At 56.6% G+C, this 25,539-nt stretch overlaps 1 protein-coding gene and 1 long non-coding RNA gene across 9 annotated transcripts in view; one reads left to right on the top strand and one right to left on the bottom strand.

Annotated features, from left to right (window-relative positions):
* Positions 1 to 25,539, bottom strand: part of SYT7 (synaptotagmin 7) — a 62,313-nt gene that overhangs the window by 29,959 nt on the left and 6,815 nt on the right. For all 8 annotated transcript variants that reach the window (XM_078433555.2, XM_078433559.2, XM_078433557.2 and 5 more), the window contains exons 2-3: positions 6,608 to 6,711; positions 2,162 to 2,241 (exon numbers count right to left, since the gene is read on the bottom strand). In XM_078433555.2, the coding sequence (XP_078289681.1) occupies positions 2,162 to 2,241; positions 6,608 to 6,711 (184 nt within the window). The remainder of the gene's footprint in view (positions 1 to 2,161; positions 2,242 to 6,607; positions 6,712 to 25,539) is intronic.
* Positions 14,374 to 25,016, top strand: LOC132661865 (uncharacterized). Its single transcript, XR_009602436.3, has 3 exons — positions 14,374 to 14,421; positions 23,410 to 23,637; positions 24,772 to 25,016. It is a non-coding gene; the product is annotated as an uncharacterized LOC132661865 (long non-coding RNA).

Raw genomic sequence — 25,539 nt, 5'->3', positions numbered from 1 at the left:
CCAGATCTCCAAAATCGAGGGCCATCCAATCCTAGGTCCTGGAGAGAAAGAGCCACCAGGGTCATCACTGCAAGGCTGGTCTCCCACCCTCTGTTCCAAGGAGCTTCAGGGTCCCTCATGTTGTCTGTTGCGATACTGGAAAAGAGGATCTTTAATTTTAAAAGTTTGGGAAACACAGGTTCCTCTACTGCAGGACTTCTCAGAGCCTTTAATGTGTCAATGAATACCAGTATCTCCAAGAGGGAGATACAGTGTGCAGTGTTTCCCAAACTTAGTTGGTCATGGAACCCATGAAACCTCAATGATTCATAGAGTGACTATTAATCATTGACGGAGTGCTTTGAGGAACACAGTTTGGGAAGCACTGCTGAAGAATGCAACTTCCTGGGATCCTTGACAAAAGATCCCTTCGGAAGAGGTCCTAAGCCCAGGAGGAGATCGTGCAGTGGGTGAGCCTTACTTCCTGCCACTGTACTGGCTTTGGGCCCTGGCAAGAGGTAAAGGCGTAGGAACCTAAGGGCATATAGACATGAACCGGTGGTGGTTCTGAGGCAGAGGCTGTGACAGCTCAGCAGGGTGGGAGGGGGCAGGGGCTGCAGGGCTACAGAGAAGTGGGGGACCCACTGCTGCCCCCACTTGGTCTTAGAGCACTCATGGATGCTGTCCCAGCCTGCGGAGCCTGCTGCCTGCCCTCCTCCTTGCTGGGCATCCCGTCTCCTCTCACAGGCCCTTTCCACGACTATCCAGAACACATACAACCCCAGGTTACGGTCACCTGGCAGAGACAGACCCCCTGGCCCAGCTGCAAACTGGGTTAGGGGCCTGGTCTGGAGGCGGCGGAGGTGCTGGGCTGGCCCCACGTGGTCCCTCTCTGCCTTCGGAAAGCCTGGGGCCTGGGCTCTGCCACAGCCCTTGAGACCTGCCAGCTCTTGGCTTTGAAGACTGGAGAGTGCGCAACCAGACCCAGCTTCAAAGGCTCCCCGAGGCCTCCTCCCGAGCCTCCTCCCACCCTCAACCTCGGCAGACCCACCCCGCCACTTGCCCACCTCCCCCGCCCCCCCAACCGCCACAGACACACACCCACCGGAAGCTTCTGTGAAGGCCCCAAACAGGGTCAGAGCTAGAGATGAAAACAGAGGAGGAACAGGGAGGGAGCCCTCAGGAGCAGGGGAGAGGGAGAAGGGAGTGGGAAGAGAAGAAGGGAGAAGGATGGACAGGAAGGGGGACAGACTAGGCAGTGGGAAGGGGGCAGGAGAGAAGGTGTGGGGCAGGGCTGGTGGGGGCTCTGAGTTAAAGGGAGGCAGGGTGGGGCGGCTCTCCTTCAGGCCAAGCCCCTTGCTGGCAGGCTCGGCCCTCGCCAGGCTAGAATGGAGGGGCACCCAGCCCTCCCTCAGCCTGACAGCCCCCCCCCCCCCCCCCCCCAGTGAAGGCCTGCATTCAGCAGAGAAGGCTCTCGAGAGAACCCTCCCGCTCCGAGCCTCTGGCCAGGTGGGGAGGTTGGCGGGGGGCTTCCCTTTTTGCATCCCAGCAACCGTGGCCAAGGCGGTCCGGGGAAGGCAAGCCTGCCTACTTGAAGAGGGATCTCAGAGCGGGAAGTCTGGGTGCTTCAGAGGCAGCAAGACAGGCCTTGGGGACCAGGAGTGACAGAGAAGGGAAGAGTCCCCACTGCTCCGCTTCCCCAAGTGGCCCGGCACTGAGGTCTGCCCACCTTCCAAGTCACCCTCAGGGTACTGCTGAGGTCTTCAATGAGAGCCTGAGCACCCCAGGAGAGGGGATCCCAGCCCAGGGGCTGCGGGAGGAGCTCGGATATGCAGGGGAGCAAGAGGGGGGTGGGGATGGTGTGTGATGTGGAGGAACCAGCAACCAGGGTTGAGGGAAGAGGCAGACAGTGCTGGGAGTGAGAGCAGCCGGAAGATGGGGCTGGGGTCCTTGGAACGCTGCGAGGGTCTGAGGGACACAGGCAGAAAGGGTGGAGCCCTGGGGCCACCCTGAGGTGCTGGAAGTGTGTGGGGGCCGGCGGGGGGGGGGGGCAGGGAAAGAGAATGGCCCCAAGGCGTGAGGGGGAAACTGAATGCATGTGGCCAGCTCTGGGGAGGGGGGAGGCTCCTCCCACTTGGGCTGCCTGGGTGCTCCCACCCCAAACTCGAAGCCTGGCACCTACTTGATGGCCTTCTTCTCACTGCGCCCACGCCCTGAGTCTGGCGTGCCCACGGTCTCCAAGGAGTTCTTGTAGCGTTTGCCCTGTGGAGACAGCACCAGGGTCACTCCTGGGAGACAGGACTGCACCCTCCCTGCCTCCCCAGAACGGGCCTGGGGAGGGGAGTGGGCTGGGCCTGGCCTTGGCAACAAGATCTGAGGCCAAGGTGTGAAGGCGTCACCACGGTACCTGCTCCCCGGTTGGTAACTCCTTGGCCCCATAAGGCTCTAGGACCGACTCTGCTCCTTGACTGGCACCCCATCCCTGACCCCCAGGGATGGGGCCCCTCCTGTCTGCCTGTCTCCTGGGGCTCTGGCCCGGCTCCCAGAAACACATCTCCCTCTGCCACGGACAGACGGCTCTCAGGCGCCTGGCCACGTCACCGCTCCCAGATGGTGGGGGTGGCATCCTGCAGGGCAAGGTTGGCAGTGGCCAGTGACGTGAACGGCGGGGGCGGGGAGAGGGCCTCGTGCCCAGTCGTGCCCAGGACAGTGCCCAGCACTGTCTGGGGGCTCCCTGGGGTCCTCCTGCCTCAGGCAGTAAGGCAGAGTGGGGCTGGAGCGCTCTCCTTTATAGGAAGGCAGCTTTGGGAAGAAAGGCTGCCCCCCAGCTCTGAGGCTGGGGCAGCCGACCAGCACCCCAGAGTTCTCACGCCTGCCTGAGCAGAGGTGGGGGGGGGGGAAGGGCATGGCCTGCCGTCCAGGCGCTCTGGGTCCCCTGGCTCCAGGAAGGGCCATGGCTGAGCTGGGGACTGGGCCTGCTGCCGGGAAGGTGAGTGCCATTCACCTTCTCGGTTTGGGTTTCTAAATTTAGCTCATGCAGCGTCCAGCACCATTAACATTCCTGACTGTCACCAAGCGTCCTCACGTGCACCAATGGGCCATGGGCCTGGGGCGGGCCCAAGGCTGATGCGGGCAGTGGGGTGGCAGCACACACACACACACACACACACACACACACACACACACTGACACGTGCACACACGTTTCCCCAACATCCCACATGTGCACCGACACCACAGCCACAACACTCGATGACTCCGCCCGCCCTAAAGCAAAATGAAAGCCGCACCACGGTGCTCCCCGTGCTCCTCCGACACTCCTGCCAGCCGCAGCCCCTGCCAGGGCACGGGAGCCGCCCATTTGGGGAGCTGGGCAGAGGTAGTAGAACCCCCCAGAATGGTGTGGGGAAGGGGGTGGGTCCTCATTCCATCTCCAGCGCCCCCAGGTCTCAGGGGCGACTGGGTCCTGGTCCCAGCAATGCCACACCTTCCCCACGTCACCCCGGTTGAAGCTCCTTGCCCTCTCTGACCTCCTTTTCCTCCTTTCTGAAAAGGTGTGCTGTCTCCAGATGAGCCCCGGGTCCCTCATCCTTCCAGGTTCTCATCGCAGAAATTACTACTTCTCTCCTGGCTTTACTTTAGCTCCCACCCCGGGGGAACACAGCCCAAAATGGCAGGGACTGTTTGGTCTCTAGTACTCGGTATCGAAGCTGGTACCCAGCAGTTCTCAAAAAAAATGATCACATGGGAGCGCCCCCCCCCCCACCCCTGCAGTGCCCCACCTGCCCTGGGGACTCAGCCCCAGCTGTTGCCTCTGAGCCAAAACTTTAAGAGTTAAAAAAACCAGAGGTATTGGATCCTCTGAGTCTACAAAAGCTGCCCTCTCTCAGCTCCAGCTCTGCTCTGTCCCATCATTACCCAGAAGTTCAAATCCCGAACAATGCCCAGTCTGGACTGGGAAGATCAGGGCCTGGGGTTGTTCCATGCTGGCCAAGGGCCCTTCTCTGGGCAGGACACAGGGAAGAGCCCCATCCCCAGCATTCCCCCACACTTCAGGCAGTGTGGCCCAGGGAGGACCCTCCAACCCCACCCCTCACTCCCTCTCCTGTCTCTCCCTGGCCTCAGCTGGAGAACCTGCCTCAGTCAGCACCTGCTTCTAAGGCCGGTCAGCTGCCCCTCCCCCAGGCCAGGCCTGGCTGGGGTGGGCTGTCCCCAGTTCATCCAGGGCCTGCCCCTCTTTCTCCCACAGCTCAGAGAAATTTCCCCTCTGGCTGCAATGATCACTCTGCAGCAGCAGCCGTGGGACTATGGGGGACAGGAACGTGGGCAGGACTTGACTTGGGGGGCAGGGGGATGTTAATGGGGCAACGATAGGAAACCCAGGCAGCGTCCAGGAGACACTGGGTGGCTCCAGAGGAACCCAATACCATCAGCCTGCTTCTCAGGGAGGGGGTTGGCCAGGCTGATCTGGAAAAAGCCAGCTGGAGATTAAGGAAGTTATTAATGTTTGGAAATGGGATCTGGGCTGTCAGGGTATCACATCACTGCTGCTGGGGGGACAGGCGGGCAAGGAGAGCCCAGTAACTGTGCAGGGAGCGTTTTAAAGCCCCTTCCATAAAGCACAGAGACAGTCCAGGCAGAAAGCCCCCAGGTCCCTCTGATGTGGGGGGGGCCGTGGGAGGGGTTGTGGCAGGGTTGGGGGCTGGGCAGCTCAGGGGAGAAAGTCAAAAGGGACAGACAGACTGTGGCTTGGACCCCTGGAGAAGTTCCTGGCTGGAGGCTGGGAGGAGGGGCTGGGGCTGTAAGATGCCTGAGGGGCTTCCCGCACTAACAGCCCCCCATCTGCTACAAAAAGCTGTCATCTTCGGATGCTGGTCCCCAGGTGAGTGGGGTGGGGGTGAGGCTCTTACCCCAGCGCGCGCGCACACACACACACACACACACACACACACACACACACACTGCAGCACTTACCACAAGAGGCCGGGACAGTGGGGACGAAGCAAGCTTCAGCTCACTCCGGTGGGGATCTGATGAGAAGCACATCCCATCATGCAGAGGTGAACACACGCATACACACACACACACTGCACCAATACCCTCAAAGTCGAGGCACTCAGCACCAAGCCCCCCACTCAAGGTCACCCGCAGGGCCTGCTCATACACTTTCCTCTGTCTTCAAACACATACAGACAGATGGACAGCCCGACAGGCCGACAGGCCCCGCAACAAGACGCACGGGGCTGCAGTGTATGCGTGCTCAGCCACTCCCACGGCCTCTGAGGACACTCGCATACGTAGGCACGTGGCCAAGCCCCCTCCTCCACCTCCCCAGATGCAGATACAGGAGATCCAGGGACGATGCAGGCAGCCAGCCTGTCTCCACATACCTGCGCTCCCACACCCAGAGTGGGCCCAGGTTACGCATATGCTCATACTTGGGGCACAAGGGGGCCTTCTCCATGGCTCCTCCCCAGAGGAAGGAGCCACCTGAAGCTGAATATCCCAGGATGGAGAGCCGTGTTCCCAGTTCCTGATTGTGCCTTTCCTGAAGGAGACCTGCTGGGTTATGGGCCTCTCGGGTCCTTCCCAGAGGTATCTGCTCCCTTTCCTTCCATAGGATTGGGGCTTGAAGCCCCTACCTACACAGTGCCCACGGCCACAGCCCTCCTCGCCTCGTCCTTAAGGCCCCTCTGTGACCAGGCAGTGACACCTGGCCCCCACTCCCACTGTGCACAATCTAGGAAATGGAGGTACCTGCCAGGGACCCTTCCTCACCTACCCAGGAAAGTCCCCACACCTGGGACACCTCCGGGTCCACCTTTAGGAGTGCCCCACCGCACCCCACCCCCACCCCCCCAAAGTCCCCACTGCACTTCTGGGTTGGGACAGCAGGACTGGGGTAGGGGAGGAGGAGGGGAAGCGGGGTGGTGGTGAGGGGGGCGTCTAGCCTTGCAGCCACTTCTGGGGAACTGGTGGCTGCAGGCGGGTAGACGGCTCAGCCCGGCTCCCCCTCCCGGGGCCTTCGGGTGATGAATGTCCCTCCTGATGGTCTCGTTACTTATTGATGGCCTAATCCTGCTCGTTAATTCCCCAGCCCTCGTTAAAAATGAAAAGAAGCCGTTTGTGCTTGTACAAACCCCAAGAACCAGGATGGATGTGCGGGAGCTGGGGGTGGGGCGGGGCGGGAAGCGCCTCCTCATTGGCCAGGAGACAGGGCTCGGCCACGCCCAGCCCTGGGGAGGTGGGGCAGTGGGCGGCAGGGAGTGGGGCGGGAGGCGCTGGGGTTGGAGGGCGCCTAGATTCTCCGTCTGCGCGGAAGCATAAGGTTCTTTATGCCGCAGGTGGGCCGTGTGTGCGTGTAGTTGCGAGCGTGTGGAACGCCTGAGACCCACGTCTGTCCACAAACGTGTCCCTAGGTGTGTGGTTCTGGGTGTACACCCAGACAGATGGGGCCAACATCCAGGCAAACGCAGTGCGTGCATGCGTGTGAAATTCTGCGGAAACGTGCCTGACGACGTGGGCAAGTGGATCATCTGCGCGCGCCCTTGGGCGGGTTCACGAGCCAGTAGTTGTGGGGGGTGGGGTGCAGGGCCAGGCCCCAACCCCCGGGCCCTCAAGAGCCTCACCAGTTTGCGCTGACACCAGTGGCAGAGGCCGCAGAGGACGACAGTGACGCTAAGGCTGACGGTGATGATGGCAGAGACCAGCAGGACATCGCGGGTGGGCGCCCCTGGGGAGGACACACACAGGTCAGACCCTCATTGGCCAGGGCCAGCCACCCTCCCTTGGCTCAGAGCCCCCCAGAACAATCACCCGGTCCTTCCATTTGTCCCCCCACTGGGAGTTCTGAGTCTCAAGTTCTATTCCCAGCGAGACCTTGCTGGCTGACCTTAGGAAGTTCCTTCTTTTCTCTGTGCCTCAGTTTCCTCATCTGTAAAATGGGGGAATTGTGCAGGTTGACGTTCCTCCCAGGCCCTCCCTGCATGGGCTCTGCTGAGTCCAGAGGATCCACACCATCCCCCAAACTTGACATGTCAAAGGAAGAGGCCAAGTGTGACCCCCAGCCCAGCCAGGCCTCAGTGGACACTTCCAACCCCCCTAAAAAAGCCACTGCCTCTGCACAACCTTCCTGCCCAGCACTCTTCCATCCCCTCCAACACTGAGCCACAATGCCAGCCGACTTTGCCCAAAGGACGATGACTAGTTCCTACAGTCTCTCTCAGGCCACCTGCCCCACGGGCACTAACAGACCCTCAGAAGTATCTGGCCCAAACTCAACAGCGACATGTGTAGTCAAAGAGGGAATTTCTGGAATTCTCAGACCAGCCCTCACTCCCTTTAGCTCAGCTTTCCTTGGGCTGGAAGCCCACCCAAGTGGCCTCTGTACACCCTGACCAAGCCTCAGCCTCAGCCTCAGGTCCTACCCTGTAGGCTCCAGTCCCACCTAAGACAGGCTCCTGTCTTAAATGCTCACAGGGGCCACCCGGCAGCTTCCATTCCAAGAGCTCAGGGGTCTCATACTTCAGGAGTGGCAACGGTGATACACCTGCCCTGGGAGGAAGATCCCAGGTTTCTGTGCAAATCCCACCACTCGCTAGCTGTGGCTTTGGACGAGTCGCATAACCACTGAGTTTTCTCCTGTGGAAATGTGGATTAAACCTCCTCCCTGCCTTCTCCCAGGTGGTTGCAAACACGAGCCCAAACCAAATGCAAGGAAAGCAAAATTTCACCAGAAATTCTCATGTGGGGGAGTGAGTCGAAAGAGAGCAGCATAGATCACACGTGCACTGTAAATATGTGTGCACTAGGATGCGTCCTAAAGACAAGTAGACACTGTTTATTTACAGAGGAGCCTGCGTGGGCTTTTTGGTGCCAGCGATGGTGGTAATTAAGAGTTGACGGTATCTGTCTGGTCCTGCTTCCTGCAGTTTTAACTTCTGGGCTCCCAGTCTCTCTTGCTTGGCTGTGGGGCCTCGTGGAGAAGGGCCCAGCGGTTCCCCCGGCTCTCAGGGCCCTCGGGGCTCCCTCCTGCCACCACTCTAGTGCTGTAGGCAGCCAGTTTAGCACTTGGTCTCCCTAGAATCCTGCTTGGGTCCTGCCTCTCCCTTCTCAACTTCCTGAGCCTCCCAGCTGTGGGAAAAGGCCACCTTGATCTGGTCCCCACCTGTCCACCTGCCAGGCCAACTAAGCTTCCTCCTGTCCGGGGGTCCACAGGCTCGGCCCCCAGGAAGTCCCTGCACCCAGTTCACTGTCAACCTCAGGGCACACAGTACCCAGGAGCTCTGACCTGGACAACCAGCAGGCACCAAGGAACTGGTCCTGCCCTTCCCAGCCCGGGGTGGAGGAACACAGCTCTGCCAGACTGGAGGGGTCACATCTGCCAAAGTTCTCAGGCCAAATGGCAGGCCTCCGTCTTTAACCTCCAGGCTTCTGAGGGAAGGGGGGCAAGACAAGTGGGGACAGTGGTAGCCATAGTAACCATAGGTCTTGCCACCGAAGTCCCAGGAAAGGGGCCTGCACTTTCCCCAGCTCCATAGGAACTTCCCCTGCCCTGCTGGAAGGGTCTGGGAAAGCAGGTGACCTTATACCTTCCTCTGCTGAACTTGCTCTTATTTTTATTGAAAAAAAAATTTTTTTAACGTTTATTCATCTTTGAGAGACAGAGAGAGACAGAGCATGAGCAGGGAAGGGGCAGAGAGAGGGAGACCCAAAGCAGGCCCCAGGCTCCGAGCTGTCAGCACAGAGCCTGACGCGGGGCTCGAACTCACGAACTGCGAGATCATGACCTGAGCCGGAGTCGGACGCTCAACTGACTGAGCCACCCAGGTGCCCCTGAACTCGCTTTTAAATAAAATAAATTCCATTCTTGGACTGAGCTTTCTTCAGCCACTATCCATTAAGAATCTATCATGAGGGGCGGGGCGCCTGGGTGGCTCAATCAGTTGAGCATCAGACTCTTGGTTTTGGCTCAGGTCATGATCTCACAGATCATGAGTTCCAGCCCTGAATCGGGCTCTGTGCTGACAGTGCAGAGCCTGCTTGGGTTTCTCCCCCCCCCTCTCTCTCTCTCTGCCCTTCCCCACCCCTCTCAAAATAAATAAACTTAAAAAAAAAAAAAAAAAGAATTCAGCTAATTATTTCTTAGCATGTCAGGTGCCCCAGAACCAGTGAGTGGCAGAACAGACAGCCTGGGGCTCCAGACTCCAAAGTACCCAAGAAAAGACCCAAGTGTGAGTGAAGCTTCTGCCTCTTAATAGCCGAGCGGCCTTGGACAAGGGTCTTAAGCACTCAGTGTCTTCAAGTAAAGATAAAATGGTGCCCACCCGTGGGGTTATTGTTAGCACTCAACAGATAGGTATTATTATTAAGGTTGATGGTGTTTGTTTTCTCTCCGGTGTAAACAGAGGGCTCTGGGAGCACAAATGAGGAAGTGACCGCTGGACTAGGGAGCTGTCCGGGGAGGCTTCCGCGAGAAGGGGTATTTGGTGTGGTCTGGCGGATGGCTGTGAGGTGAGGTAGGATATTCCAGGCATAGGAGGCAGCAAGAGCCAAGGGGAGAAGGGATAAAGAGGAGTCGAGCACGTTGTATGAGGAACTGGACTAGGTCAGTGGGGCCTGATGGGGAAGGGGCTTGTCTGTCAGGCTGAGGGGCCTGCTGTGTTTCGCAGGCCATGGGAGCCATGGAAGGTTTTTGAGCAGGATCAGAGGGGGTGTTAGCAAGCTCTTGCTCTGGCAGCTGTGGTGCTGTGGTAGGAGGCCCGTTCCAGCTGGGTTCCTCTGCTCTAACACGCTCTTCATGCACCCCGCACCCCTTCCATACATCTTGGCCATGGGGCGATTCTCAAAGGCGCCTACCTCCTCTCTCTGCCAAAAAAGGGCTGTCTCAAAACTGTTTCTCAACCCCTGCTGTAGGAAGAGGGCCCCTGAGGACAAAGCCTATCAATCCCACAAGCCAGGGGGCACACACTTGGAACAGTCCCCAGAGACCCAAGGAGGGCCCATCTTAAACAATTAGCATTCTGGGGGCATGCAGAATGAGCACTGGGCTTGGAGTCTAGGAAAACGAGCCTGAGGCCATTCTGGCCACTAACCAGATGTGGCCATGAGCAAGGTGATCAACCTCTCGGATGTCAATGCCTTCATCTGTGAAAGAGCTGCCCCTTCCTCTGATGACGAGCCAGGTGTCCTAGGTGCTCCCCGCGGGGTAACAGCTCAGCCCTTCAAACAACTTTAGTAAACATTACGGTTGTCCCCATTTTGCAGATGGGGAAACTGAGACACAAGAGGGTCAAGAACCTTGTCCGAGGTCATTCTGATAGCAGGTCGGGGACCCAGGATTCAAACCCAGGCAGCCCAGTTCAAAGGCTACTCTCTTTGCTTTGGGTGCCCCTTGGAACTCTTAGGGTTCTCAGGAATTTCTCAGGGTTCCTTAGGGTTCTCTGGGGCTACGGAGGCGGATGCTGAGCCGATGAGGCCATGGTCTCTCAAGCTCTCTTCAACAAGGCAGCACCATCTCCCTGGTTCACATCTTGGGTTTTTGTAGAAAGTTCCATTTGAAGAAAGAGATGGGTTGCTAAGGAAAAGCCGACCCCCCTAGATCGGGGAGCCTAGGATCCTCGACAGCACAGGGTGGATGCTGTCATCTTACAGGCAACGAGTCTGACCCCTCCCCCGCCCAGGCCCCCAGCTTCCCCCAGAGAGCCCTCGGAGTCAGGGTGGAACAAATGCATGTCACTGCAAATTGCATTGATGCTGTGACCGAAAGTGACATGGTGTCCTCAGCCAGCAAGTGACATTGCCATCAAGGGGTGCTGGCGTGGGTTCTTGCCTGCCAGCCGGAGCGAACCCATTCCCACAGCATGGAGCCACTCTGTTGGGGGCTGGAAGGGGCCTCTGTGGAGTCTGGCCCCCCGCAATGCGCAAACCCTCTGGGCAGCCCTGTGGGTGACAGGAAGGAGGCAGGCCCTCCACCAACAGGCATCATTAGGGAGGGTTGCTGTGTCTCGTGCTGAGCAGAATCTGTCTCCCCAGAACTCCCCCCACCGGGCCCCCCTCGCTCCCCAGCTTGCCCTCCGGAGCTGCTGGGAACCAGCCGGCTCCCTCTGTCACATGACAGGCCTCCAAATCCTTGCCGACAGCTCTCATGTCCCCTTCCGGTCTTCTCCAGGCAAAGCCGTTCTGGCCCTTCTAACCCTTCCTCCGATGACATACATGGTTTCAAGTCCCCTTAGCGTCAGCATATTAACATTTGGGGAAAGAAAATATTGCAGCCCTCGTCAGCCTTTGACAGGGCCGAGTTCCACAACCTACCCTTGGACAGAGGAGACATCCTGGGTCCCGGGGCTGAGACACAGACAAGGGCAGACAGATGACATCAGGAGGCCCGGGCGGCAGGGTGAGCCAGGCTTCCCGGGTCCGATCCCCGAGGTGTCTTGGGAGTGAGGTGTAAGCTCAGGTTTGTTGCTGCCTCTCTGCCCAGGCCTGTGGCGGGCACGTCAGCTGACTAGAGCTCAGAACTAAAGATGATCCGGTGGGGTCCTGTGGATGGGGCCTGTGTTCCTGGCCATGCCACCAGCCAAGGAGCTCTCAGGGTAAAGCCTGTGTGCTCGAGAAGGCAGCCCGCCTCTGAGCGTGGACGAGACGCTCATGCGCGGTCTTCCCCTCTAGAATGTCAGCTCCTTGAGGGTAGGGCTTGCTCTCTGTTCGCTACTGTCTTCCCAGAACCAAGGAGGGAGCCGGGCCTACAGCAGGTGCTTGGCAAATGCTTGTTCAAAGAATGGGTGAGTAAGAACCTCAGGCCTCTAAGAATAATAATTACAGAGGTTACCATTTATTAAGCACCCACTCTGTCCCGGACTACAGGGTCCACAAAGGCAAGGGCTGTATCTGCTCTGCTCATTCCGGATATTCTGTGACAGGCTAACATATGGGAAGTACTCAGTAAATATTGTTAAATGTTCAGTGCTTGCATGGTATCCCGCTCGTCACCCACACAAGATGGGAAGGAAGAGATGGGAGAGACTGCAGGACAGAGTTTGAGCCTCTCTCTTTTACACACACACACACACACACACACACACACACACACACACACACCAGGACCTCCTTCATTCTTCCTCCATGCCACCTTTGCCTGACAGTTCCTGCTTTTTCTATACCCAGATGAAAAGCACCTCTTCCAGGAAGCCTTCCATAATATCCCCAGTGGGAATTAATTTCTCCTGCCTCTGAGTTCCCATCACCCTGCGCCAGCGCCCTTCTTTTCGGGTGCAGTGATTAAGCACCAGCGCTCTGGAGCCAGACTCTCTGGGTTCAACTCCTGGCTCTTATTCTTCCGCGACGTGTGACCTAAACTTTGCGTGCCTTTGTGTCCCCATCTGTAAATGGGGGCTAATAACAGTACGGGCCTCATAGGCCAATTGTGAGGTTTAAAGGAATTAGCACATATGATGCGCTTAGCACAGTGCCGGACACAAAATAAGTAGGCAATAAATGCTAGCTATTACCATAGCATTACCACGTCGGCCCTGTATTAGAGACGTCTGGGCCACGGAGCTGGCGCTCAACGAGTGTTGAATAAAATACTGAACTAGATACACATCTAGTTTTTCCCCACAGGACAGCAGAGGCCAGGGGTCACGTCTTACTCAATTCTGGGCACCCCAATCCCTGCCCCAGGGCTCGACCACGACCAAGAGCATCAGTGAATCCCTATGGCAGGAAGGGGGAGGGCCGAGGCCAGTGGGGGGTGGGGGTGGGGCAACAGCTGGGAGCCAGGCTGGGTTTCAGGTATGAACTGCAGACCTGAGCCCGTCTCTTGCCAGAGCTCTGCCCCCACTCCCAACTCCTTCTCATCTCCTCAGTAAGCCATAATTTATGGATGAACAGAATCAAACAGGACTGCTGGCTGCTGGGATGCCCTGGGGAGCTGCCGGAGAGGGAATGGACTTCTGAGGGCATGCTCCCCAGCTGCCCGGGGGGTGGGGAGAACAGGAGGGGACCCAGAGGGGGAGGAGGTACACACCCACACAGGTCACAGACATGGACACCCACAGCTCGTACACACACATGCACACGCCTCAGAGACACTCTTGACACAGACAGCTGTGCAGCCCACACCTCACACATGTGCATGCAGGTGCACGCGTGTGCACACACACAGAAGCCACAGAGGCTCACCCCTTGCACAGATACCCGTGCTCATTCACACACGTGCAAAAATACACACCTGTGCACGGATACCCATGTACACACAAATACACACACATGCACTAGCTGTGAGACTCACCCCTTGCATGGACACCTGTGCTCACGCTCACACACACCAATGGCCTGGCCACAAGCAGATGTCCAGCCCACTCTGCCATCATGTGGCCTAGGTGTTCACGCACTTCCTCTGGCCTGCGATTCTCTCCCCTGCCCATTATTCGTCTACTCAAATTCCGTCTGTCCTTTTGTTTTAAAAAAATTTTTTTTAATGTTTATTTTTGAGAGAGAGAGAGAGAGAGAGAGAGACAGAGCGTGAGCAGGGGAGGGGCAGAGAGAGGGAGAGACACAGAATCCGAAGCAGGCTCCAGGCTCTGAGCTGTCAGCACAGAGCCCGACACAGGGCTCCAGTTCATGGACCATGAGATCGTGACCTGAGCTGAAGTCGGAGGCTTCACTGACCGAGCCATCCCCCCGCGTCTGTCCTGAGGCAGAGCAGCAGGACAGGGAATAGACCTGGAGGCAGATGACCTGGATTCAAGTCACACCTTTGCCCCTGAGCTCAGAGCCATTTTTGGGACCTCAGGTAAAGCCCATTTTGGGACCTCAGAGGTTCACCTTCAAGCGATGAGAACAGGACCTGCCTTCTCATGCTGGGGTCCTGTCGACATAAAATAACAGCTCACGTGAATTGGGCATGCACCTTTTGTGGCAGACAGGAAGCTTACACATGCCATCCCACGTCATCTCCACAACCTGGTACCATTGTTGGCCCCATGTCACAGAGGAAGAAACAGGTATGGAGAACTAAGGCAATGTGAGCCTGCTCTTTACCGCAGCTGCAGAGACTGCCCTCTGAGTGCAAGGGTGTGACAGCCTCCCACAAGGGGCTACGGCGTGACCTAGCCACACCTAACTTTTCTGCTTCCTTCAAGAAGGCTAACCTCTTTCACTCTTGAGGCTTTGTGGCACGAGCTCTTTGCTCTGCCTAGAATACCTTCCTTCCATCTTCTACCATTAATATCCCTAGACCAAGATGGTCTTCGTTCCCTCCCACATGCCTTTCTGCCTCCCCTATAACTATGACAATTCATCATTGTGGGTTAATAATTAGCACTTGGTCTCCACCCCACCCCCACACCCAACTGGGAACACCTGGAGGGCTGAGACCCCCCCACCCCCACCCCCACCACTCATCCCTGTAGCCTGAGGTTTGGTACCTGGGAGAGGCTGGGTAAGTAAGTGACAAACAAATGCATGAAGTTATTCAAGGCCCCAGGTAAGCCAGCCTCTTCCGGGAAGCCCTTCCTTATGGCCAGGGATTCACAGCAGTCTCGTCATTTTCCAAGCTTGAATTAACTGATCTTCTGTCCAATGCTCTTTCCTTGGGGGTTGGAGCCAATGGGGTAAGATCGTGTCTCCCCATCGCTTGGGGTCTCCCACAGCCCTCAGCCCAGGATATGACACAGGGAAGCTGCTGGACATGCTGAAATCTGTGCACACAGACTCTTTCCCCCACACTTTGCTTGCTCTTGCATTCTCGGCTGGTGACACGCACACTCTCCATATCCAGGCCTTCCGGCATTGTCCCCACACCCTCCCAACCTAGACTGCTTCCCTCTTTGGGGATCCCCAGATCCCAGGCCCTTGCTCTCCTGACCAAATACCTTTCATCACAGCACCGATGTGTGCTCAACACTGAATCATGTTTACAGTCTTTAGCACCCCTCTGGAGGTAAATACTCTCATGCTCGCCTCACAAAGAGAGAAACTGAGGCTCAGAAGGGTTAAATACTTGCCCAAGGGCACAGAGCAGCAGAGAGGTAAAGCCAGGGATGCACCTAGAGTCTGTAAACCTCAAACCCTACAGCTCGTTCTCTCTCTTGTTCCACCCGAGGGGAGCTGAGCCTTGAATCTAGTCACTCTGAGGACAGAGCCAAGAGAAGAAAGAAATTGAGTGAACACAAAATAAAAAAGCGGTCAGGGAGAAGAATTTCCCCCCAGAGTTTTACCAAAGAGAGCCCTGCCTGAGTTACTCCTCCTGGTGCTTCAGAGACTCACTTCACACACACCCTTCCCGGGGACCCTTTTTCCCTCCATTGGCCCAGCCCGCAGCCTTAGTAAAGCACCCTCATTAGAGAGAGGTTCAGTCCCCCTAAACGTCCCCAAACAGTCTGGGGGGTGGGCCCCTGGGGTTAGACACAGGTGGGCAGGAAACAGAGAAGGGTGGGGTAGCCCAGGACGTGCCCAGCCGGGTCTCTGATACTGCCTAGGGCGCAACCACTATTCCAGAGATAAAGCCGAGTGATGTTGGGGGTGGTTGGGGCTACATCTGCCAGCGCCTTCCTATCCTAATCCTGCCTCCTCCCACCTGATTCTGCACTACTTCTGACACATCATGCCCCGGCGCCTCCCTCCTATCCTTTGGTGGCTGCGTGATGACGTTAGAGGTGGAAAGCAGTGAAAACTGGAGTCACAGGTTTTCAAAGGAAGCACCCTTCCACGTGCCTACTGAGCAGATAGAGATGGGGGAAGGTGAGGAGGGGGGGGGGCATTTACAAGTGCAGAGCCTGCCATCCCTAGGGACATTTGGGCACGGGAAGGGGGGACATTTTCAGTACCTTTCCCACCTTCCTTTCCTCCTCCCGACCCAACACACACACACACACACACACACACACACACACACACACACAGTCAGAAGAAGGCAGAGTTGGGCAGAAAGCAACAGAAAACCAGTGAGCAAAATTCTGAACCTTAAACTGCCAGGCTCCGGGCTGCCTGTCATGCCAAATTTTCTGCCCTGTCTCTACTCTAAAGCTCCCCCTCCAGGCTACCCACCTTGGGAAAAAGAAAACAAGATGGGTAGGTAAAAGGAAGAAAGAAAAAGGAGGAGAAAGAGAGTCTGGCATTCATTTCCCAGGAAAGCTGGTCCTCCACCCTACCCCCATGCCCTCCGGACAGTCTCCCTGAGTGTCCTTCAGAAATCCAAGGAGACGCCCACAACCCCTCAGGCTTCACCTGGGGCCAGAGCAAGGCTGGTGAAAGAGGAGGCCCAAGGGGAATTGTTTTGGAAAGTTACAAGTAGCTGAAAATAGGGGCTTAGCACGAGCAAGCCTCCTCAACCTTGACTGTAATAAAAACAGATAATGCGTGAGTGAGCTAGGGAGAGAGCGCTGGCAGGGGCCGCAGAGGCCGGCTGGATGCAGACGGTTTAGAATTCAGAGGAGATGCCAAGTGAGTAAACAGCGAATGAAGGATTGTCCGGATGGGCCAGGAGCCATTCCAGCAAGAAATTGGACGGGGACATGTCAGGATCCACAAGCACTTTGACTCCTCATCAAGGGAGCAGGGCCTGGTGAGCTACAAAGGCCTCATCCATGCATTCTCTATGCCTTCTCTACCTTGGTTCTCTCTTCCAGCAGAGAACATGGCTTTGGTAATAATGTCTCCCATTTCTTCAGTGCAGAAGAGTTTACAAAGTGCTCCAGAGTTTACCCAGGGGGTCACATCTCTTGCCATATTTAGTGGTGATGGGGTATCCTCTGCCTGGTGACCCCTCCCCTCAGTCACCCCCACCTCCCACAATTCCTGGCTTATGGAAGCCTGGTGTATCTGGCTTCAGTCTTCAGCCTCAAAAGATGGGGAGGGGGAGAAAGACCATCTGCAGACTCCAGAGAGCTGCTGAGTCTGGAAGCATCAGGGTCAAAGCCATTCAGGATGAACATGACCAGGTGCCAGCTCTGAGTTAGCCTAGAATCAGTCACCCTCCCCACCCACCCTGATCCCAAAGCCGAAGAGCCACCTGGGCAGCCGTGAAAATGATCACGTCCATCAGTGTAGCAGAAGCCCAACAAAGGAGGAGCTCAGGTGGAGGGCTTCTCCACCAGGAGTGTGGAGCAGGGGCAGGATCAGGGACGTGTGATGATTAAGTGCAGGCCCTGACCACTAGTTACTCCTATGAATAATGCATTGTTGTGCCTTGGCCTAAGTCAGCATCTTATTGTTATTAATAATACACGGCTGCAAAGAAGCTGAGGTTGGAATGGTGCGCTCTATTTTATTTGAGGATCTCAGAGCACTTAAGAGTTCCTCTCGCTGATGACTCAACTCCAGCTCCCCAAGTCTCAGCCTTCCTTACAGGCCAGGGCACCTGTCCTGCCCTGACACCCTTCCACCTGATGCTGGGAGCCATGAAAACCTCAGGGGCTAGGAATCTTCCATCCTGGGATTCAGATTCTTGATTGGGGTTTTGGTGGGGGAAAGGGCACACTTAATAGTTGCCAGCTCAAGGGTTCTTAAGGATAGAACCGAATGTGAAGCTGCTCCCGGGGATGTTTAGGAAGGAGGGAGAGATCTAGTGGAAATCCAGGTGGGGAGAAATGGTTGGAGAGAGACCATTGGGGCTCTGAATCCAGTTCTGCCACCCACTGTGTCGATGTGGGTGTGTGGCCTTAGGCAACTAACTCAACTCTCTGGTCCTAAGTCTTCTCGTTAGAACATAGGGTGACTGAGATTCCCTCTGGGAGGTGCCATTCTGCCATATTCTGGGCTATCATTTGCACCACAAATATTAGGAAGGAGCCACTGAGTGCGCCGCCCTGGGATCTGTCCACGGTGCTGAAGCAGGGGCGGGTCGCAGCACTCCTGTCCTTGGTGCTGAAACCCGTTTCTGTCCTTTGACTGCTCCCTCCTCCAGGCTGCCCTTTGCATTGCCCCTAACGAGCAGGATCCAAAGAACCGGAGCTGTTTCCAGGACTGCAGCATAGTGATTCCACTTTCCTCTGCCAATCGCTCCCGATCAGCCATGAGCTGAAGCCACGGAAGCGACCAGGCGACTTCAAGAGCTCCCTTTCCCCAGTGAGGTCCTCAGATACTGAGGACCCAGTTAGCAGTCCGACTCATGACCAAAAAAAAAAAAAAAAAAAAAAAAAAAAAAAGCCTCCCCGGTAAGGTAAATGCCATATCCCATTCCCTCAAGTGGGGCCCGCCGAACTGCCTCCTGGCGGCTGGTGCGGGTACTGCGCTTAGAGCAGAAACAGAATGTCCCCCGCGGTGGCACTGGGCCGGTGAAGGAGTGGCAGACAGTCCCCGTCGCCGTCCCCTCAGCCATTCCGGGAAAATATGGCGCTCTGTGCTTGCAGCGCTGCCTAATAACCTGCACGTTCCAGGCAGTCCGACCGCGTTTTGGCCGCCTTGGGGCACCATACTGCCTGGTTCATAGCAAAGACTCAACCCAGTGGTCAACCCGGACCAAGCTAAACTTCCTGCTCCCTCTTCCCAGAAAGGTGGGGTAGATCAGTTTAAACAAACACTTTTCCTCCCTGCAGTAGAGCCAAACCTACCAAAAGGAACACAAAGGGTTGTAATAGGCCTCCCTGAGGGCAAAGTCTCCCTACCTCACACCCACCCAGATGAGAAACTTGGCTAAAGCCCTTCTCTAGGAGAAAGTGGGAGTCAGGGAAGAAGGCCACAGCTTCACCCCACTCCTGTTCCCTACGCCACAGGTTGGGCCTCTTTGATAAGCAGATCTGCTTGGTGTTTCTAGGGACTGCTTTATTTTAGCCCCACTGGGTGTAGAAATTCCCCTCTTTCCAAAAACAAACAGCAAAACAAATAAAACCACCCTAAGACAATACCCCAAATCACAGCTTCTCTGGGTCCAGGTAGGGAGTAAAGATAACAGTCTTCAATTACAGTAGATACAGATAATATAATTTATTGAGCACTTACTATAGGCCAAGAACTGCTAAGAGCTCTGCAGACTTCATCTCCTTTAAAACTACAACCCCTCCCCGGGAAGAAGCATGATGATCAGCATTCTACAGATGAGGAAAGTGGGGTCCAGAGAGGTGAGGTGACCACTCAGGGTGGTGCAGCTGGCGTGTGTTGAGACTGCCATAGAAAACCCCATTGTCTGCCCTTAATCTTTCAGCTCCGCAGGATCCACCTCGCCATCCTTCCATGTTCTGGAAGCCTCACTGCTCCACCCCTCCACATCCTCACATCTCCTATGAGGGCAGACTGGAGGAACACAGTAACGCCTCACACTCCCACAGCACTTTACAGCCCGCGAAGTGCTTTCATAGCCATTGTCCGAATCAACCCTCATGATACCGAGGAGTTTTTCTGATTTTACAGGACAGAAAACTAAGGCACAAAGAAATAAGTGACTTGCCCTCAGTCACACAAGGAGTAGTGGAACCAAACTCAGATGACAATGGTGGTACTCCCAGCCCAGGGCTCTCTCCCTATATCTGCAAGGCTGGGGTCCTGGGGGCAAGCCAGGGAAGGGATCCGGGGGCTTCCCGAGACCCTGACCTCGGCTGCTTCTCTCCTCCTGGTCCCCAGGGGCCATCAGTTGGCTCTGCTTTACATTGGAATCTCAGAGTCTCATTCTAAATGAATTTTTTTTTTCCAGGCAATTACTTCCTACTAATTAGGAGGCAAGGCCGCCAGTCCCTGGGCCCTGGGCTGACCCCCTTTCTGAACTCACAGGGGTGGGGGGTTATTGAGGTACTGAATAGCAGCACCAGCCACAGAAAGTGCCTGGCTCAGCCCCATCAGCCCCATCATCTGAAGGAGGCTGGGAAACTTTTGAGGGCAGGGGAGATGGTGGAGGAGTAAGGAGCACCAAGGAACTGGAAGAATGGAGGCAGAGGTGGGGACACTGGGGAAGGAGGGACTGTGAAGTGGGAGAGAGCCAGGGGACAAGAAATGAAGGGGCCTAGACATGCCCCTGCAGAGTAAGAGAGAGACCTAGGCTCAGGAGCAGCAGGGGCAGCCAGGAAGATCGAGAGAAACAGGGACATTTCTTCCATGTTGTAGGAAGGAAAAAGGAGGAATCTCAGGAAACTGAGAGACAGAGGAGGGGGGAGAGATCTCCCCTCTGCAGAGGGAGAGGGAGGAAGGAGGCACCCTGGAAAATGGTCAAAATTACTAAATTGGAGGAGGAAAGAGAGAAGGAGATACTGGGAGACTCCAGGAAGGAGAAGGAGAGAGGAAGGACAGGGAGGAAGGAGGAATTGCTGAAGGAAAGCCCGGGGGAGACAGGGAGGAGAGCGGGGGAGGACGGCTGGAGTGGCAGCTCCCAGGGCCCCAAGAAGGGCTCTCTCTAGTCATCGTCCTTGAGCCTCCCCAATGTCAGTGCCCAGCCAGTCGGGCCCACATGCCCTCCTACGCAGCCACAGGTGCGGGCTGGCATGATGGCAGGCCACCAGTCGGCTCAGGCCCCAGATGCTCCGCTCACTCAGGGAAGCCAGCCGACCTCTCTTCCTGTCAACCTGCCACCCCCTCCAGTGAGCTGAGCCAGGGACTCTCCTGGGTCACACAGCAACATGACCAGGAGGATCTGGGACTATGGGGTCCAGGCTTTCTAATTTACAGAAGGAAACAAGCCAGGACCCGAGAGGAAATGGTGCTTATCCAAGTTCATATACCAAGTGGGTGATGAGGCCAGATGTAGAGGGCTCAGGGGCTAAGTGTCAGTGGTGGGTCCTGTTCCTTTCTGGGCAAAACCAGTAACGGGAGGCAGAGACGGGTCTTGGCTGCTTGCAAACTGCCCCTGAGCAGTCTAAGCCCTGTGAAGTATGGAAGGGAGTAAGGGTAGTCAGAGGCTGAGAGAGAAGCAATTTGCCACCATTTTTTAGGAGTTTATTTATTTTGAGAGACTGAGCGAGTGAGCAAGCGAACACAAGCGGGGCGGGGGCAGAGAGGGAAAGAGAGAATCCCAAGCAGGCTCTGTGCTGTCAGCGTGAAGCCCGAACCGGGCTTAAACCATGAGATTATGACCTGGGCCGAAATCAAGAGTCAGCCACTTAACCGACGGAGCCAGCTGGGCGTCCCAGGAAGTCACCATCTATGGAGCACTGGGTGGGAGCATTCTGCATGGGTTATAATTGCAGCTAACATTACCGAGCATTTATTAGGCACGATGTTCCAGTCACTTAAAGCATTGCATGCAGGATCTCATTTTCTTCCCACAATAACCCCATAAAGTATGTATTACTGTTATTCCATTATAGGGAAGAAACTGAGACTCGGGAAGGCTGAGTAATTGGCCAAGTCCACAGGCTAATCAGAGGCATGTTTCTAAATCAGGCGTCTAACCACTGCCCTGAGGACCCATCCACCCTGGCATTATCTGAAGATGCTCAGATCCCCAAGTTCCCATGATCCAGCCCAGCCCTGGCAGAATCTAGGCCCCAGATGCCAATGTGGTTACAGTTCTGTGTTGTAGGGACTTCTTGTGGTCCAAAGCGGGGGCGGTCTCATGAAGTTAAATTTGAACAAGCCCCGTCCTAAGGCACTGGAGTCTGGGTTCTAACCCTGGCTCTGCCACTCACTTACTGTGTGACTTTGGGCAGGTCACTTGCCCTCTCTGGACTTGGCGCTCCCACCTGTGTCACTGAAGGGGAGAACCCGATAATAAGAGCTAGTATGTTCATGGTGCTGACTCGGTGACAGGCACAGTTCCAGCCAGTTTATATACATCAACTCATCATATCCTCCCAACAGCCCTCTGAAGTAGGTGCTGTTATCACCTCCACTCTACAGACGGAGAAATGAAGCACTGAAAGGTTAAGTGACTTGCCCGAGGTCACACAGCCAACCAGTACATGGCAGAACTGGGATTTGAACCCCATTACTTACAGTTTCTTTTAATTAATTAACGTATGCATTATCCACAACCTCCAACCCCCCAACGTGGGGCTTGAACTCACGACCCCAAGATCAAGAGCTGCGTGCTCTATCGAGCCACACGGGCACCCCATGAACCCCATTATTTCCCTGATGAGTCTCCCAGCTCCCGCCTAGGGCCCCAGAGAGGTCTTCCCATGTTCCTGTGCCCGGGCATACATGCCATCATGTTTCCACACGGGAAGCACACACACCCTCATGTGTCTGCCGGATGCAACACGCGTTTGCTGATGCCTCTCCACCTGCACCTGAGCTTTCGCCCAGTTTCTGTCTGGACTCGCTACATCCGCCCGGTCGTACGTGTCCATGAGCTTTTTGGGACCTAGATCGGGCCAGCTCCAGCGGGCCCCCATGCGTGCACACACACGTGCCCCCCTTTCCGGGCACTGGCTGCCTCGTGGCGGTGGGGGCGGGGGGGCCTGTGCCAGGCTTTCGCACACAGCCACGTGGCAGTGACGCGGGCCGCCACGCCCCTTCTCCTCTGCCCCCCTCCAGTGCCTGGGTGGCTCGCACATCACACTGCACGCCTGCCAGCACCCCCATCCACGCTGCCCTCCTCACGCCTCTCCCCTAACAGAAGCAGGCACCTTCTCCAGGAAGGAAGCAGGCACAGGCCCAGCCTGGCTCCCACGGCCTAAAGATGCCAGCCAACTCAGGGGTGGAGAGGGAGAAAGAGCCATCGACCAGAGGCTCTGAAGGGCCTGGGTGCCACGGTTCCTGTCTGAGACTAAGCCCTCCCTTGGGTCTGAGGGCCGGAGCTCTCAAGACCCAGAAATAGGGTCAGGTGGGGGATGTAGGACATCCCTGCCCATCACGTCTGACTTGGGCTCTCGAGCCGTGAGGGCTGCTCTGGCCAAGTTAGCATTGTTGCACCCCCCCAGCACCCCAGCCTGGTCCCTGCTCTCTCCTCCCCCTGCCCAAGCATCTCAGAGTTCTGGGTATTTTTAGGTCTCAGCTGACAGGCTGTGAAATCGCTTCCTTCGCACCTCCCCAACCAGGCGGGGGCTGGAGAGGGAGGAATGGGGCCGGTGGGGGGGGGGCCACACACAGCCGATTCATCAGGCTCCTCCAGGGCTGGCAGGTGCCAAGCAGCGAGTGAGGGGTTCCTCCCTTTCTCCTCAGAGCCTCCCCTTGACTGAGAGGAACCTTCCACTGAGCCTGCCGAGAGGGAGAGGAGACAGGGTGGGAAGGGAGCTGCGCCCCACTCCAGGGACCTGAGAACAAAGGCTTTAGGGGATGCCACAAGCACTGAAGGAGGCACTGGGGACCCCTCTGTGTCCCAACACCAGTTCCCAGCACTCCCTTCCAAGTGATGGGTCGAGAGACGGGCTGGCTTGGATCCTAGTGGGATTAGGGGGGCACCGGGCAGTGCAGCCTGGTGGTCAAGACCCAGCCTTTGGAGTGAAGCTGACACCCCTCCTCTACTGAGTGACCTTGTGGGACACTTCAGGTCCCCGGTGGGACCTCTCTGGGCCTCAGCGTCCTCATCTGGACAACAGTGGCAATGCTGTCTCCCTCGCAGGACTGCTGTGAAGAAGAAATGCAAGGCTGAACGTGGAGAACGAGGGGGTCTGTGGACCCGCCAGGCCCTGCTGGGAGATTCTGTCTCACCACCTTCCCCGACCTGCAGCCCCGCCCAACCACTCCTCTGGGCTGCCTTCCTCGCCGTGGCCCCTGAGGGATCATCCTGGCATCATGCTCTTCGGTGCCCATCTGACCCTCACCCCCAGGGAACAAGTCCCCAGCTAAGGTGGGTAGGCAGTGCAGACCATCCCCGCCTCCCTGCTTCCTGCTGTAGGGGGCACGTTACACATCTTGTGTGCACATGGACCCAAATACCAACACGCGTGTGCGACTCAGCGCCGGCTGTGAGGGCGTTTGCCCTGGGACGAGGCCCCAGGGAAGTGGGAAGGCGTACCCAAGTCCTGCTGTGAATGGGCCCCTGTGCCAGGGGCCGTGGGCACGGAGAGGGAGGTGCCTGCCTAGTTGCCGTGGAGATAGGTTGGCTCTGGTGGGGCTCTGGAGCTCAGGCCTGGCAGCGTGAGCTGTGCGGCTCTCCCGGGGCCTGGCCCAGAGGCCTGCGGTGTGGGGTACGGTTCACATCCAACCGCCAGGAGCATTTGCCATGTCCCCTGGGCCCTGGACTGGCCCACCTTGGCTCTACGTCCCTCTCTGGAAAGCTTTTTCTGATGCCCCAGATCCCTAGGGAAGTCCCCTGGCAGTGCCCATCTGCATCTGTTGTCACCTGGTGTCCCCTTGACGGCCCATTACCTGCCACAAGCTTTCCAAGGGTAGGGTCCCAGGCCAGCTGAACGCTGCAGACCTCCTGGTGTGGTGCCTCAGACTCAGCCCTGTGCAGGGGAGAGACCCAGGAGGGGCCGGGCAAAGGTGGGAACAGATATGTTAACCTGCGACTCTGGCTCCATACACCTGCCTGGCTCCAGGCCTCCTACCCTCCACACTGCTGCAGAGTTAAAAGTTCTTTAATAGAGATCTGCTTGAAAGTCGTCCATGGCTCTCCATTGCCCTAATTAAAAAAAAAAAAAAAAAAAATCCAGTTTTCCTATTTCAGAATGCCAGGACCTTCACAATCTGGCCCAACCTACCTTTCCCAAGCCTCAACTCCGGCTAGTGTCCCCTAACAGCTTCCCTTCTGGCCACGTCCAAGCACTCAGTGCTGCTTCAACTGAACGAGACCCCACTTCCGGGCCACTGCCTGTGGTGTCCCCCGCCACACCGAACGCCTCACCCCTACTGCTCACGTGGCAAGCTCTTAGCCTTTCTTCAAAACCCAAGGCCCCGGACTAAAGCTCATGCTCTTTGGGTCTGCTGGTGTTTGCCGGAACCCCAAGCCAACTTCTCACTGCAAGCTCCCCCTTTCCAGAGTCATCTGTGGATAGAAGAGCTAACACAGGTCATGTTCTTAGAACGGCACCTGGCCCGTAGTGATCACTCAACACATCTTTGCTGTTCTGAAGGTAGCTGACTGACACTGCTTCAGTGGAACCCCCGCCCCCCGACTCCTCCTCCACCAGGGCTGAAGCAGGCATGTCCTCCCTGGAGCTTCTGGAACCCCCATCCCAGACATCAATCACTTGGTGCAGGATAATGACAAGATAACAGCTGTCATTGGCTGAGTGTTTACTATGTGCTGAGCTCTCTGCGAAAGATGTTTCCCGCCTTACCTAGCCTCACCCTCCAACCCTCTGGGAAATAAGAATCATCATCATACCCATTTAACAGAGAAAGAAACTGAAGCCAGAATAGTGGAGTAACGGGCTCCAGGGACAGCGCAGCAAGTGTCTCTGCCAGGATTCAGAGATAGCTGTTTGACCCCAGAGACCTCGCTTAAGCAAGCCACCCCCTGCTGCACGTGCACAGAGTGCCTAGCAAATACTAGGCGCTCCTGCTGTTATTATCATGCTATTGTTATTATCAAGGGAGGGCGCAGGACGTGCTGGGTGACCTGAGAGGGGCTTCCTTACGCTGGACCCCCTATAAAGCATGAAACCCCATACCTGGAGAAAGAAAGTGAGGGCTCAGAGGGGCCCTTGAGCTGCCAGGGACGGGGGTCAGGATGGCGAGGAGGTGTGCACGACCTGGGAAACCCGAGGGGGTACTGGATTGAGCAAAGGCTCAAGGGGGCTGCCGG

The sequence above is a fragment of the Panthera onca genome, chromosome D1 (genome assembly GCF_046562875.1).
Source record: "Panthera onca isolate mPanOnc1 chromosome D1, mPanOnc1 haplotype 2, whole genome shotgun sequence".
NCBI lineage: Eukaryota > Metazoa > Chordata > Mammalia > Carnivora > Felidae > Panthera > Panthera onca.
This window is presented reverse-complemented; position numbering and strand designations above follow the sequence as displayed.